The sequence below is a fragment of the Manis javanica genome, chromosome 8 (assembly GCF_040802235.1).
Source record: "Manis javanica isolate MJ-LG chromosome 8, MJ_LKY, whole genome shotgun sequence".
Taxonomy (NCBI): Eukaryota; Metazoa; Chordata; class Mammalia; order Pholidota; family Manidae; genus Manis; species Manis javanica.
Window position 1 is genome coordinate 98,338,682 of NC_133163.1, and position 17,091 is coordinate 98,355,772.

At 41.1% G+C, this 17,091-nt stretch overlaps 1 protein-coding gene across 3 annotated transcripts in view; it reads right to left on the reverse strand.

Moving 5' to 3' along the window:
* The window catches only part of FBN1 (fibrillin 1), a 236,413-nt gene that overhangs the window by 28,933 nt on the left and 190,389 nt on the right, over positions 1-17,091 (reverse strand). For all 3 annotated transcript variants that reach the window (XM_073211771.1, XM_073211772.1, XM_017680284.3), the window contains 7 exons: positions 15,941-16,012; positions 12,572-12,697; positions 9,153-9,275; positions 5,374-5,499; positions 3,345-3,461; positions 2,398-2,526; positions 1,637-1,756 (listed from right to left, as the gene is read on the reverse strand). In XM_073211771.1, coding sequence (XP_073067872.1) covers positions 1,637-1,756; positions 2,398-2,526; positions 3,345-3,461; positions 5,374-5,499; positions 9,153-9,275; positions 12,572-12,697; positions 15,941-16,012 — 813 coding nt within the window. The remainder of the gene's footprint in view (positions 1-1,636; positions 1,757-2,397; positions 2,527-3,344; positions 3,462-5,373; positions 5,500-9,152; positions 9,276-12,571; positions 12,698-15,940; positions 16,013-17,091) is intronic.

Below are 17,091 nucleotides of genomic sequence, written 5' to 3' on the forward strand. Positions count from 1 at the left end.
TGAATGGCTTGGGTAACCATGTACCCTAGTTTTTGCCTGGGAGAGTCTTAGCTTATGCCTGTTGTCCTGGCTTCATTATTAATAGCACCCTCTTGAAAACTGTCTCAGGGTGATCAGTAAATTACATGATTATCCTGTGTATGAAAAAAGCATGGCCACTCTTTCCAACAGACTTACCTATCCTGACTTTCAGTAGGAATTTGTAGTGAAAAAGTTAAGCCTTGACTCTAAGCCATGATATTTTTATGGAAATACTTTTTTCAATAAAACATGTTTTTTTTTTATATCTTGAGGCTCTTCATTTTCACATTCGTGCAGAGTTCTACGCACACCAAAATGGATTCTCATTATACAACTTTATTTCCGAGAGGCCTAACTAAGGAAGAGTTAGGAAATTAACTCTGCTATCTTGACTTAATATTGTAAATACCCCTACAATATGTTCTAGAAATGTGCAATATCAAGTGATTATCTTCCTGTACAGTGCGAAACCAGCCTCTTCACTCCACACTATTATGTTGCATTTATAATTACAGCATGTTTCCTGTAATGCATTAACGAAGCTGAACTGCTGGTGGTGATTGAATTGCTCTGTTCCACACCCCCTCCACACCCACATACAATCTTTTCATAAAACAAAAGCCAACTTTTGTAAAAATGCTCACGAATTTATTTTTGATTGTTGTTTTGTGATTGTTATGATTCCATGGTGGAAATTAACCTCTAGGTGACGACTTCATAAGGGTGGGGACAAAGATTGTAGAGTGGGCACATTTATTGACTATTTGGGAAGTTGTTTTTTCTTTCTATACATTTCCATTCTATTCAGTGTAGGTGAGTTTTGCATTAATTATGGAATGACTAAAGCCAATCTTTAATAAACATAAAATAACTCATAATAATTTGCATTTAGGCCTAATTTTGATTAAATGTTTCCGTTTAGAATATTATCACCTGATTGTAATTTGAATTGACTATATAATAAAATTTCTCATTGAGGATATTAAAAGTGGAGAAGATGCTTATTCATTATGAATTAGATACAGACATGTTCATAGGTGGAAGCATAGACTAGGTGACTTCTTAAAATCCTTTCAACCTACTTACTTATGAAGTTCTGGCAATTAAGATCTTTCATTCAGTTCAATGACATACATATTATAGAATGCAGTGCTATAAAATTTGCTGAGAATGTATTTGTATTAACACATTTCCATCACTCTATAGGCCAGAACAACACAGACAAGTTACACAGCCACATTTATCTAACCTTGAATGTGGTCACTTAAAGATTTTAACTGGAAACAAGAAGCTATTTTTAGTTGCAACCTACTGATACTTAAAAATATGTAATCCAGGACTTTTCAAAGTTGCATAAAAACTCACTGGAAAAGGGTCAGGGTCATATGACCACCCATGTGCACAGAGCAAATCAGCTTCATCAGTGAGTCTGAGAAGTCCAGTTCTTATCTTATCACCTAAGTATGAGGCTGTAAGTCACGGCTTCTGCCCTTGGGTTTGTTTTGGATTAAGTATTCCAAAATGAAGACCATCTCACATCACAGAAATTTTGACTTTGACAGTGCCAGGGCAGTGAACAATACTGCTCATTTCCAAACACTGACAGGCCCCCTACCTTCACACTTGTCATTTTGTAGACTGTATCCAGGTGGACAAATGCATCTGTAGGACCCATCCAAGTTTTGACAGGTGCCTGGTGCACATTTTCCAGGTTCTAGAAGACATTCATTGACATCTGCCAAGAAAAGGAAAACAGAAAGAAGAGGTTCCTACTGACGTGATTTCCACCAAGCAATTAAAATTCAAAGAGATGGGAATCATATCAAAGAAATACAAAAAAACAAAAGTCCACAAAACTCTACCATGTGTAAAAATGAATGATGTAATAAAAACAAGCTCTACCACCTTTCAGATGTGTGCAATATAAAAACCATATTTTATTTGACTTACCATAAATTAAATATTTCCAGAAAAGTAGAGTATGTGAAAAGTCAATGGGTATAAAGATTTCTGAGGGAACCCAAAAGATTACATTAGAGTTTACTAGAAAGTTATTTTGAAGAAAAAAATACAAGAAAGGGAATTACAATGGTTTATAGAACAATCTAACTGTCAAATTTAACCATTTAACTGTTCTTTGTCGGTACAATAACTTAATTTTTAAAAATAGGGAGAAAAGTGGCATGTATACCATATATATATGTATATATATGTATGTGCATACACACACACACACAGTTTACAGGCAAGATCAGTGTAGCTCTACTCTTGAGTGTCTTCCTGCAGGGATCTGGAGGAAGGGTTGTAGTGGAGATATGTGATCCTCTGAGTGGGCTCTGCGCACATTCCGGAGGGACACTCTGGGGCAACACTCACCCACGCAGGTTCTTCCGTCCGGAGCCACCTCATAGCCTTCGTGGCACTGACACTGAAAGGACCCCACGGTATTGATGCACTGCCCATTTCTGCAAAGGTTCCCATTTCCAGTTGCACATTCATCCACATCTGCCAACAGAGAAAACAATCCTTTGCTATATTCCAAAGAAAATGCCACAGTCCCAGCAATAATCAAAACCTTTAGAGGGAACAATACTTTTTCTGAATTTCAGGGGCCTTTGCTCCCTCAGCCAAATGTAAGAAATGCCAGGGGCCAGTTAGTCTGTCCTAATAGGCATGCCTTGACTCATTTGTCAAAACCTAACACGATTCTATGAATTGGAGATTTGTAATTTATATTAGAATTTGATATGAGCCTCATTTTGATCTTCCTTTCAGCTTCATTTTTAAAGGTTAAAATTAAATGACTAAAACACAAGATAGCTGAAGGCATCATTAAGTAGTCTCATAATTAGAAGCATATAAAATTTGTCTCTAGCACAATATAAAATTTGGTTCATCTCTCACTTATGAATAACCTAGCATGTTTTATATGGAGGATTTCATAGATTCCATTATTTACTTTTTTTCAGAGAGGCTATCATGACACATCTAGACAAGCAGGTCCACATTTTTCCTGAATTATATAATTTCTATACAAAGAATCCTTTTTGCATGTTTTAAAACATAATCGATTTATTTTGAAATTTATTTAATTCACAACACAGTATACATAAAAATTATAGCTGCTAATGAGCATTTTAATTAAAGTAATGGCTGCAGTTACTATATTTGACTTTTAATTAACACACTATATTTGACAAGTCTTTTAACCAACTGTTATGTGATGGCATATATTTAAAAAAAGACAGCTGGCACACAGGAGAAGATGCTAATATAACACATATAAAACTGACCTCCTCCGTGGCCCACTCTTGCATACGCACCTATACAGTCATTGTTGTGAGACAGGATGAAACCATGGTTACAGCGGCAGTTGAAGGAACCGATTGTGTTTCGGCAAGTCCCATTCCCACAGGCATCTCTCTCACACTCATTTATGTCTAATAGGAGCAAAGGCCATAGGGAAAAATCATTATTAACAGAAGAAGAGGTTTGGCAGTTCCCTGGTTCATAGGGCACTTGAGGTTCACAAAGTGTCAGCCGTAGAGAATTTTGTGATGTGGTACCAGCTCCATGGAGGCAGCTCCCTGCAAGATTCAGCCGAGAGACCAGGATCTCAGCCTTGGGAATAAACAATTTCTTTGGTTGGCATATGAAAGATGGCAAGCTAAGGACATGAGAACTGGACAAGAAGTATTTTACTCTATGTACTTCTAGAATTCTCCGCCCTTGCCACTTTTCTCAAATATTTTCACTTGGAAATGGAAAATTCTGTGTGCATCTGGGCCTGGATTTGCTGCCACTTTTGGCAAACTTCAGCTTTTAAGATTCTCACTGCAATTTACCAAAAAGTGGTGAGTCACCTGGTATTACCCCAAAAACAACAACACAATAAATTAGCTTTCTAACATACCTGGTATTTTAGACATCCTTTCCTTTTTTGCAGTCCACCCCTTAAAAACCCATGACCACTCCTGCCAATGGTGACTTGTTATGTCACTCTTCTAAACTGTCCCAGTGTGATGGCACTTACTCTGGCGCTTCCTATTCACTCTTGCGTTGCTGTTAGTCTTTTTATTGGTCTATGACTTTTCTCTTTTACTACCTTGTACAGACTTAACATCTTTCTTTGAAGAGTAGATGTGCAATATTAAGGAGAAAATAAAAAGTTTAAATGAAAGAAAGTTGATACTGCTGGTTTGTGAGAGGCAGACAGAAGTAGGAGGGCCAGGGTGAAGGGAGGAGGAGGGATTGGAAGGCAACATCTCGGGTTAGCAACACGGACTGTCAGAGTTAGGATCTCCTTTCCTTTCAAATTTGAGACATGAAGATAAATTATCTATAATCCTAAATCAAGAAATGTTGCTGACCCCAAAGTGATCCCAAGGTGTAGCTGGTTGAAGACTGCATCCAGATGAGTCACCCAACCAGCAATCAAGAGCTTCTGCTTTCATTCATTTTTAGCCAGGCTAGGCAGGTTCTCTGGTAGGAGATTCTAGATAATTTAGATGCAGGAGGGAGAAAGAGAGTTGGGCAGGGTCTCATGGCCGTGCAGGGTGAGCTTCTCAGAGATGAGCAAGGCAGACTATCCTGCTTCAATCTAAAACTTGTAATCTGCTCTGAAGAAGACAAACCTTTATGAGAATGTTCCCTGATGGATGAATCCAATTAGAGCCAAAGGCAAGCACTTTAAACATTATTTTACAGACTGTTCTTTTCCAGCTGTGAAACTGATTCATGTTCATGAAGTACCCAAAAGACTTAATGGATGTTGCTTTAAAGTAGAAAAAGAAAGGAAAGAAAAGAAAAAATGATTGATTACATATTGAATCAGCATCCTGATTCAGTACTGAAACCAAGGAAGAGATTTAAAATCTTGGGCTCTTTTCCATTAAGAAAATATTTCTTTAATATTTTTTGCCTTTATACAATCTATACATTTGCTTCTGAGAATCTGGTGCAAACTAAAGACCCTTCTCAATAAACATTCATTCTGAAACACTCAAAAGCTGCACTGTGTTGCAATAAGGCAAACCCACATGGATATTATAAAAGAATAATAGGCTACTAACATTAATAAAAAGTCATTTTTTGTCTTAATGCCTTCCTCAATTTTTCCCTTACTCAAAAGTTTTTCTGAGCTGACAGCCAAATGAATATCAAGGAAGAGATTTATTATGCTCATATTGCCAGATTACTAAAGGATGTTAATACTACATGTCTATGTTTTTATTTTATAACTAGCAAAGCACCTAATGAAAAGTTTAGCATTGGCTCTTATATACATTCAGATGCAAATGGATTTTCCAATAGGATATGAAATAAGAAATGAAATGATCATCACATACTCACCCAAACACATGGTTTGATCAGCATTTGTTTTAAAACCAGTGTGGCAAAGGCAGTAGAAGCTTCCAACTGTGTCGATACACTGCCCATGGCTGCATATATTGGGGATTTCTTGACATTCATTGCGATCTGTAGACAAAAAGCATAGTTTGGGTGAAGCTTAGAAGACCAAACAGAACTGAATAACTTCTAGGTATTATTCTCAGCTCTAATCCTGGCTCTAAACTATGCCAGGAAACCAAGACGCTGGCATTAGAAGTTATTTTCATCACAAAACTGGTTACAATCTCTCACTTACAGGGCATATTCCCAGTATGTTAGCAATACATAATGCAATGAAAAACCAGGGCAGTATAAAAAAAATGTTCTGCAAAATGAGAAAATTTAAGAGGGAGAAAAACCCAAGCTGGGAGATAATCTTTTTGATTATCTGCTTGAGCAGTGTCACAGGCTGTGGAATGAATTGAAGTATTTTTGTCTAGTCAAGATCTGGTGCCTCAAGTCATGGGCCTTCATGACTTCCTCTGGAAATGTGTACCAAATTCAAACAAATCCCATGGCTATGATAGGTTTTCCTTACGGACAACCTACACCGTCCCCAGTTCGAATTCCGCCTCACTGTTTCGTCTCCCTCCCATGACCTTTTGTCCCTTCTTAGCCAAGTTCTTCACGGCTACAACGTGGCTTCTTTTAGCACTTGATGATCCTAACAGTGTTTCTTTTTATTCAGATTCATTCAAAGGAAAGCCCTGTCATCTTGTTTCTGCCAGTCTGAGGCTGTAAGTTACACTCATGAGCAACTGACTCTTTGTTGCCCTCCTGAAATCTGAGGACCTGAGGGGCAGAATTTATTGTATGAATCCACAAATGACAGTGACATACCTACTTACGCCTATAATTTAATTTCTTAAAGTTCTCAGTTTCCTACATCTAGGGGGTAAATGTAATTTAGAGCACTGTGTTATCTTGATTTTCCTGTCATCACAAAAGAAGGCAAATAGCGGAATGCCCACCTGAGGGCGAATGCTGTAGGGCACAGCAGCACTTTGTTTCCTGCGGAATAATCTAGACTGCATGTTTGCTCACCCTGTCTACTGAGAAGACAGCGACTGGGAATGGGCACTTTTTGCCACACAGAGTGGTCGTACCACGGCACAAGAGAAGATAATCCCCTCCATTCCATGAGCTCAGGCAGCCATTTTTATGACTTCCTCCTTCCAATATACAGAACAGGTAGAGCTGGTGAATTGCCATACTGTCTAAAAGTCTCAAGTGAGCTTGAATATGTCACTAATAGGGGACATTGGGATAGAGCAGCTTAAGGGCTTCTGCTAGCCTAAGCAGAAACGCTAGCTAACCTAACAAATTATGATTATGGGAAAACGGATTTAAAGTGAGAAAACTGCTCCCTGGGATAGGTAAAGGAAATTGATTTCCATTGCCAAGCCCTGTGAAGGAGCTGATTTTGAGGAAAGATGTTTCAGGGCCTACCATGGTTAGCCTAAACCCTGGGCACCCTCAGGAAATACTGGATCTGGCAGTATCTAGGGGCCTGGGTAAGTAGAGCATGAAGGATCTTCTTAAAAGGGAACCCTAGTGAGGAACTATCTTTCCTACATTGCCTATTTCATGATGGTTCTAAGAAAAGGAAACACAGAGTACTTTGAGGTTCTGTTGGTGAAACAGAAAGTTATCTATAATTCCAGAGAACTTAAAACATGAAGTTCACTTTGTCTGAGACCAGAAAGTGAGGTCGCTACACGCACCAGGATTTGTACTCCTAGGAGATTATGTCTGAAGTAGCGATAAGAGGTTTAAAGAGGGAATTGGGGGAAAAAATGCACATAGTCAGCGGAGAGAGAAGAGACCGTGAGGAGGTAGCTGGGAAGAACATGTCTCTTGTCTCTAGTCAGGCAAGACACTGTGAAAAGGGGCTGCTGCATTAGCTCTGACTCTACAGCTCCTGAGGTCAGACTAGCACCCTGGGCTTAGATACCTGATTGTCCTCTCAGATCTCTTAGCAACAATGTAGCTAGAATGGTGCCAGCTGTGATTTGGGGTTTGAAAAGATATACTTACGGATGCAAATAAAAATCTTAAGATGGAAAGAAAATTTTAGCTCTTTTCATTGTAAACACACACAAGTATTTTACAACCTGTCAGGGAAATGCCATAGGATTGCATTCAAAGACATTTGAAGAGATTTTTAAAGCAAGATATAAATGAAGACATTTCTACAGTGAAGTCTTCAGCCCTAGAGGCTGAATACTTGCTAAACTCAAGTACATTCCCTTCCTTTTGAGGATTCCAATGAATGAGGGGAAGTGAGCTCTGGCCTTCAACAACACTCATTCACAGCACTTATCTCAGGTTCACGCTGTATGAGTTTAATTTGTGTTAATTTTCTACAAGAAAATCTGACAGGGCTTAAGCCCCAGCAGGCTCCTGGTTGGATATCTTATCTTGGTGTATAAATAGCCTGTCCCACTTCTTGCCTGAGCATGAAATGGTGTGAAATGGCATGTTCTATATTATCAGCAATTCCTTATTTTGATTGGAATTATTTCACCCAGTTTCAAAGAAATATAAATTAAGAGCAAAATGCAGGGAAGTGTTATGAATGCCAAGTTTCAGTAGGGTATTGTGACTCATATCAGAGACGTCCGAATTTTTCCTGTCCTGTTTTTTTAATACATGGATAACAACTGCTCTGTTGACAAAATCCTAAACACTTGCAAATGTTCCTTGAAGACCAACAAAACAAGTCTTGATTCTCAAAGTGAGTTTTTGTTCTGCTATTACATCCCCTTCCCACCAAGGTCTCATAAAACAATGCAAAATACCCTACAGAGAGCACAGCACTTCCTACCACTTCATCATTGGTAAGCAAGGAAATCCAAGGAATCTGACACATTCCCTTCCTTGCGTTGTTTCATTCACAAATGTATAAAATATCCAGGAAACTCCCTGTGAAATGAACCACAAGCAAAATAACACATTCTTCCTGACCTCCTTGCTTAATATACAAAAACTCACATGAAAATCATTCTGAGGTATTATTTTGCTTCTGGGTTGAAACACCAGTTTTTCAATTTTGATACCACTGGCTACAAGACACCGTCCAATATCTAATAACTTTACTGTCAGTTTAAGCTCATTAACGTATGCATCCTTCTTATTTCTACCACATCCCTGACAGAGCAAACAACAAAGAAAGCTCACCTCTAAAGGACAGTTTCTTATTTTACTGCAGTTGAATTCTAGTTAATATAAGGCTGTTGATGTTTGCTGCCCTCAGATCTGTAAAATGGTCTTTTTGCTCTTTATGCAGGTTTATCTGGCCCAGCTCAGGACAGCTGCAGGTCTAGATTTGGGATGAGTGGCGGAGATGGTGACACCTCACCTGCCTAAGGGGGATGATGTGAAAAGGAAAAAGCATTTGCACCTGACTGCTGCCCAGGAGAGCATGTGTGCGTGTGTGCACGTGTGTGGGTGTCTTTGTGAGAGCTGGTGTTTGCCAAGTGGGGCAGCAGATGGGCAAATACGAGGTATGTGCATGATGTACTTCTGGTTTTGAAAACATCACCTCCGTAAAGGGAAAAAAACTTAAGTGTTTAGAGATTTGAACAATTATTCTTTATTCCAGTGTAGTGACTAGAGTTCAGCAGTCTAGATCTTAACTCATGGATTCTTCAATCTGACCATCTCAAAAAAGCCCCGGATCTGCCGCCTGAGGGGGAGGACCCATTGGGTGGGCGCGTCCAGCAGCGGGAACTACGTACCGTGGCACTGCCCGGTGGAGGTGAAGCGGTATCCCGGCTTACAGTCACAGCGATAGCTGCCTGCCGTGTTGATGCACTCCGCATTGCGCTGGCACACAGGACCATTCTGACACTCGTCAATATCTGTGAGCAGATGAGAACTTAATCAGGAGAACAGCATCTGGTGTCGTCGATGAAGCCTCTCCCATGAAATATTTATATTGTCTTGTTTAGATCAGTTCTAGTGAACAGGCAATGGAGGACTGAACATGTATTATCTAATTTTTCCATTTTACTAATATTTTTCATAAATGCAAGTACTGAATTTGTGACCACATATGATACACATGTCTAAAAAGAAAGGTATGAATCTCAGCTGCCAGGGCCAGGACTTGATATGTGTACAGGAAATCCTGTATTTGCTCAAAGCCCCAGGGTTTTATCATTCAGTCAGGCTGTTTTTGTCTGTAGGGTTATAAGGTCTGAAGGGCAGGGCATCTCACTCCCTGCTGTGCATAGACTCACTCTGGATCTTTTTGAAAGGCAGATTCTGACTCAGCATGTCTGGGGAATGGCTTGGGATTCTGCATATCCAATAAGCTCCCAGGTAATGCTGGTGCTCCTGGCCCACAGACAGCTCTCTGAGCTGCAGGGCTGCTGGGCTCTTCTTACATTACTGCTACAAAGCAGTCAAATCAATGAAACTTAACATGACATGCTGCACAAAAACTACTGCAAACAACACAACACTCACTATCAAAAAATAAAACAGATATTGTGTGCTCCAGAGGTCAAGGCGTATCTTTAAAAAAAAATAAAAAAACAAAAAACAAAAACCAGGTTCAAATTCATGGCACTGCAGCAGTTACTGCACAGTCCAGGCTATACCATGGGGCAAAATATATGTTCCCTGCCCCTGCACCTATAAAACAGTCTAATTCGGTCTAAGCTCAGTAAAGAGAATAAATAGCCCATGACACAGGTGGGAGTTCGCTCTGAGCACTAGTACTGGGGTTTTACACAGAAGTTGGCTCAGCCAACGAAGTTTTTCCCACAAGGGGGCGGCAAATACATCAACCTATGCCTCTTAGGCAGTGCTTTCTTGGTGGGAAACCCTTAGGACTACTGTCAGTCAGGGGGGTTTCTGTCTATGTGGGGTGCGGTGTGTCTCTCTCTGCAATAGACACGGAGCCTGCCTTGGGCTACAATGGGCCCACGACACAGCAACCCCTTGCCTGTGAGGTTTGCGCTGCTCTTAATTAAGGCTGTACAGAAACAGAGAGGGCAGATTGCGTTGCTGGAGAAGCCACATGCTGTCACAGACAAGAATGTCTGCCATGCATCAGCCTAACATCTGATGACAGGGACACACACATGTGGGGAGAGCAGACACATGGATGTTCCCTGAATCATTTCTGAAATCCATTCCAATTGCAGGGTTGCTGTCATGTGTATTAGGCCAACCTTCATCTTCTGATCCTGAGAGCCAAGGGCTGGGAAGCAGCTGATCTGGGATTAAATTTTCACTCTGAAGATGGATATCCTGAGAAAGGGAAACCAAAAGCTGGGGCACTTTGTAATCTCACTACCTGCAGAATACTACCCCGACAGCAACGTGCCCCATGCTGGCACAGCTGGAGCTTCTCAATCTCATGTGGGTAACAATGTCTAGAGTGACCTGGGGGTCATGGGTGGCCCTGCCTCTGGTTTCTGGCCAAGGGCTGCCGCTTCAGCAAATACCAGTACCAAAGGGGCACCTGGGTGAAGTACCCATCAAAGAGACCTCCGAACAGAAGAGAAGGGGAGGTGCCCCAAGAAGGTGGCGGGCATCCTGGGGCATGTTTGAAGGGGAGAAGGCTGCGGCTGGGGGAGGGCAGCCCACCCTGGCTCTACGGGCTCGCCTGCTGTGGGCTCCTTTCTCCCGTCCGGCACCGCGCTTCCTCTCCACACACCTGGCCCTCCGTGGCCTCTCAAAGCCCAGGGGCTGGGGCCAGGGCCTCCAGGGACTATCTCCTGAGGAAGGCTCTGCATGGCTGTTGCCCCACTTCTACTCCCCCACACAGCAGGCAGAGGAAGGGACACATGACCACTGAGCCACAGTAACCGAAAGCTTGGTAAAGAGAATGTAACAAGAAAAATACCATATTACTTCACTTATTTGTGGAATCTAAAAACAAAAGAAAACAGAATGAACAAAATAGCAATAGACTCACAGACACTGAGAAGTGACTGGTGGTTCCCATGGGGGAGGGGTTGGGGTGAGTGGATGGGGAGGGTGGTGGGAAGAAAGGAGCCCAAAAATCTTAATCATAATGTAAGTTGGTCAAGGGGAGGGTAGTACAGCACAGAGAAACTAGCCAATTGTTTTGTAATATCTTCCTGTGTTGACAGATGGTGAGGTTTAATAATGTGTATAACTGTTGAACCACTGGGTTATATACTTTAAACCAATATAATATTGTCTATCAAGTATACTTTAATTAAAAATATATCAGTATGATTTTTCTTAGGGAAAAAGAAAAAGAGAGAACTTAACAAGCATGTGCTTAGGTCTATACCTTTACTCATGGCTGGTAAGTTGTCCCGAGTGTAGGAGAAAAAAGTTTTTTTAACCTTAAAATGTTCAAATATTTGCTCTAATACATGGTCTAAGAGGTAATAACCTTTTCTAGAGGTAATAACCTTTTCTAGAGGTTATTAGAACAAAATTCTGCTAGAGGCCCCAAGTTTAAGTATTAAATAGAAAATTATTCCAGCTATCCCAGGGCACATGGTCTATTTCCTAACCAGTAATGTCCCTTTTACTAAAATGTAAAAGAACACTATCTTCCCCAGATGGAGGAAAAATATGAAGTGCTGTGAGGAATGCAGAGAATCACAGTACATACACATGGTGAGGGGAGGTAATCTGAAAATGAAAAAAATACCACTTGCATGCATGCCAACATTCTTCCTATAAAATCGAATTTGCTGTTCTTGCCATTTGGAATTCTCTCATGCATTTGGAGTATTTGCATTAGCCTTGTTTTCTCTTGGGAGTAGCAAAGGCTCCGTCTGGCAGAGAACACTGATTTTAAGATTGAAGTAAAGAAGATTGCCCTCCACTTACGCTCACTTCCAAGCAACTGAAACAAAGCAATCTATGTGACCCACCCAGGAACTCAAGGCTTTTTCATATCGGCCGGGAAATCTAAAGCATTGTGTGCTGGAGGGGGTTGGGGAGTAGGGGCTGGGGAATGGATGTCCTGCTTTGTCCATGGGGAGTTAGGGAATTTTTTTGCATGAGATTTCATGTTGTTCCACATGATGCCCTTCATTATTGTGAGCACTTGATGGATTTCTGAAATTCCAGAGTCATGAAACTGGCTGAGTGTGTGTTTGAGTAAGTAGCTCATCAGTCAGCTTATTTCTGGACATGATATAGTGACAGCATCACTTACCTTCACAAACCAACAACTTGTCATTATAGAAGAAGCCCACTGGACATTCACATCGGAAGCTGCCAACCATGTTGATACACACTCCATTTTCACAGACCCCTGGGATCTCCCGGCATTCATCAATATCTAGAAACAGGGCAGCCACAGGTGAGCGACAGCGTGGCACATGATTCCTGTGCAGGATGGGAAGTCAGCTGCTTCTAACCTCATATGCTATATCAAGTCCCAAACCAAAGAAGAGAAAGTGTGTGTGTGTGTGTGTGTGTGTGTGTGTGTGTGTGTGAATTGGGGTGGTGATGATGAAAGTAGAGGACATCAACAAATTCAAACTGAAACAACTGCTTTTTAGACACTCACATGTCTAACCGGATTTATTATATATCTTTCTGATTTTGCTTTAGACCATCAGCTCTGTCCAGGTAGTGGTCATCTCTGTGTCCCAGATGAGCAGGATAAAGTGAGCGTCAATGCCCTCTACCCCGAGTGCGTGGTGGTGTGTGTCTGGAATGGGAAAGCGGAGCTAGTGAAGAACAGGCGAGGAGCCCACAGTCATAGCCAACTCTGAGCTTTCAGACTCTACTTCAACACCCCCTTCCTCCTTCTCATGGCTTTGAAAGGAGGAAAGTCAGGACTGGGGATGTAATCTGCGCCTGGGCTGATGAGAAAGACAGGGCGAGCACTGAGGAAGGCCTAGTAGACTGTGGCTTCTTAAGGCCTGGGGTGGGGCCTGGCTGCCCTACAGCACGCTTACAAATATTGTGTCAATTAGAATTTGTTAAATTAAGAATCAGTATCTGAAAGCGGGGTTGGTGAGCATTAAAACAAGGCCAAAGTAGAAGTGAAAGCAGAGCCAGGACCCAGACTGCTGAAGCAGAGCTGGCCAGCCGGTGAGCTAGCCGTGTGCACAAAGTTTTGCCTTCTCACCAGCTGCCTGGTCCACTCTCTGTTGGACCTGCTCTCAACTCCCAGCTACTGACTGTCTTCCAGGATAATAATAGTATCCACAATAACTCAACTGCTTTATGCCTGGTACGTTCCTCAAGCATTCAGCCTCGAATTACTCACTGAATCATCACAGCCACCCTATGAGACCATCTCTAGGCACTATGACTATCCTCACTGAGGGATGATGGGACTAAGGCCAAGCCAGAGCATGAAGCTTGCCGAAGACCACATGGCTAATAAGAGGCAGAGCCAGGAGTCGATATCAGGAATCTGCTAATAGGCTACCCTGCCTCCCTTATGCTTTTCCATATTGCAGTCATACAATCTTAACAAACCATGATCAAAGTGCTTCCACCAGCCCTTTGGAGGAGTTTCACAAAACATTTCAGAAGCTGGGAGGGGATGTAATGCTGTGGTCTTTCCAATCCACTAAGCTTCTGGTACCTTTGTTGAGACACTTTTTTTTAGATATTACAGCTGGGAGCCTCTGCAAGGTTCTTTGGGTAAGTTGTAAGAAGATGGCCAAAGACTTGAATAGAGCCTACAGGTACCACTACAGTATCAGAATAATCACACTCTAAAGCCAACCTTTTTTTAAAGGGGAAATTTGACATGAATTTGTCATTCATGTTCTTACAAAGTTTTGCAAAGTAACATCACAAGTATGTAACACTGGCAAACAAAAAACCTATTCAGAGGACATTGTTTTAGTAGGGGTTAAAACATGAAATACGCACATTCATTTGTTTGGAATATAAGTGCTATATTATCAAGTTTAACAATAACAGACAGGGTCAAGTTTCTAGCCATTGTTAGGTATAAAAAAGCAAAAGGATATGTTGAAAATTATACTTTCTTTCCCTGTCTGGATTTTATTTGAACTTCAACTTGAAGAAGTTTATATTTTAAGACAAGATTAATAAGCTTATTATAGTTTAACCCCATATGAATGGGTCCACATGCCAACAATCTTAAGACCTTTCAGAAGGAGAGTACAAAGCTTACATAAAACAAAGTTTCTCAGTCATCTGAATATTTTGTAATGGTGGAATTTGGTAACAATGAGTACATTGCAAACTATCACATTTCCATTTCTCAAGAGCTAGAGGCAAAGCAAGTGGTGAGTCAGGACTGGATTCTGGTCCCAGCTCTGTTATTAATTAGCTAGGTGACCTTGGCGGAGTCCCTTTCCCTCTCGGGGCCTCTGTCCCCTCAACTGTAGAGCAAGGCACTAGGACTAGATGATCTCTGAGGCCCTTCCAGCTCTACTAGTGGACAATGTAATGTTTTAGGACAATGTAATGTAATGCTGCCAACCTTGGAGGGCAGGCCTTATTGGGATACAGACCTGATCTGTCCATAGAGAATCATTACTATAAAAGACCACGTATCTTTGGACCAGAGATTCTAGGGAGATGAAAAGATCTGTTTTGGGAAGCAGAAAAACAAAGCAGCTGGGGCCAGGTGTTTCATGCCAATGTCATTTAGCAGTTTTTCTTTCCAAACCATGAAGTTTCTTTGGACGTTGACTAGACTGTGGAGCCATATGGATTTGGCACTAAGGGGGCCAGGCTGATTGCTGGACCAGAACCTTGTTTTCTTAAACAAGGTCATTGGAAAGGCTGATGTGGATTTCAGTTTGTTTCTTAGGAATAAGGTGGAACAAAGCAAGTGGTGATGTTTGCTACTAGACACAATAAGAGGGGCATCTAAGGATGCATATAAATCACACTGGGGGAAAACTCTGAGAATGCAATAGCTCTCCATCTACTTTTATGTTACTTGCTTTTAAACCACAAAGGCATTGCCTCTGTAGGCTGAATGCTGCACAATACTTCTGAATCTTGCACAAGCATCTTTAGCAGTATAGTGGTCTCTGCTCCAGTTACCAGATGGGGCCTCTGATTGGACAGACTTTTTTTTTCACATCTGAAATTCCCCGAGCAGATGACCTGAGGAGATTCCATGTGAGATAAAATTGATCCACAAAAGAAAGTATTTTATGTGAACAACCTACACATAAAGATTGGTATGAAAAGTCATAGTAAACTCATGTCTTAGTTAGACGGAAGGATTGGGAATTATAGTCAAGTCGAACGTCAACTGGCCCTACTCCCAGAATCTCTTTGCTGATGCCTAGGGTTGGTTTAACTAAGCTTGATTGTAATTTTGTGAAAAGCTTTCCAGTCTCCTTAATCATGAGGAACAAATACTGCTGCCAATTAGGTGGAGTTACACAGGGTGTTTGCACAGTTTATTTCAAACTAAGAATCAGTGTTTCAGTAAAGCTAAATGGCACTGTTTAACGATTTTTCCTTCTAAAAGAAAAAAACAAAAACCAAAAACAGAATATCACAGTGTGTACTCCCTTTTCTTAACACAAAGTCAAACACAAAAAGTCACAACAAGGGTGTCAGAACTCACCGACAGGTAAGCCAGTGTAAATGTCAATGACAAAGCCCGGCCTTTGACTTCCACAGAGGGTAGCAAATTCATCTGCAGCAATTAAAAAAAGGTGCGGTGAGAAGGGTGGGAACAGGGGTCAGCAAAGAGCAATGACTGGGCTGAAAGAAAATCCCTTGTAAACTTTCTTGGAAGGTATTAATCTGCATCTTGAAGAATTTAAAATAAAAAATAAATTGAAAATTCCTACAGATGTTGTGACCTTGTCCTTAAGACAAACACTGAAGGAGAAGTGACCTTATGTTGACATAATAATGAGGGAGAAGCAGAGGTCCTACATCATACACCACTCATTTGTGTGTACTTGCCTGTAGGAATTTGAGTTTCTATAAGAGTGTGGTTCACTCTGAACCCGGGGACTGGCAAGAGTACACTTTCCACTCTGCATTAGGGGGTCTAGAATCTGAGGAATGCTTACAAAAGTCATCCCCTCAGTAGACTGGGGAAGACCGTGGCAAATCTAGACAAATTCTTGATATCAGGTCTATTAATGACTAATCAGGCTCAAACAACCAACTTAGGTCATTATTTGAGTTGTCAGAGTTGGATTTCTTCTGGTGCAGCTCTCTTGTTCTCTGTCTCTCCACAGGACCCCTCTGTCTTTCTCTCTCTTGCCTGAGTTCATCAAAGGTGATAATAAAGGATGAACTAAATGTCATCTGTGGTTCCTTCTAACTCTGCAATTCTATAATTCCAGGTCATGACTTTAACTGACATAGCATGGTATCAAATCGAGCTCAAGATGACCAAGGCCTTATTGGTAAAACCATTGAAATTAGTAAAAGGTTTTCAGAAGTACTTTAATCAAAATGAGCATGTTCTTGTCCTAATGCTTTATTTCCTTAGTATGTGAGTGTCCACTTTCAACAAGTGTCATGCCGGCTGACACTGGTCAACCAGACAAATTTCAGGGACTCCTAAAATGTGTGCAGACTGCATACCTGATGAAAAGCCATGATTGGATTTGGCCAATATTTACCATGCAGAAGTCTGGCATTTTATATTAAGAGTATGCAAATTCTTAAAACTCCAACAGGTATTTTTGGAAGTAAATGCTAGTCTTCAACAGGAGTCTCCAAAGTAGTCTCCAGAGGAATGAACAGTGATCCATT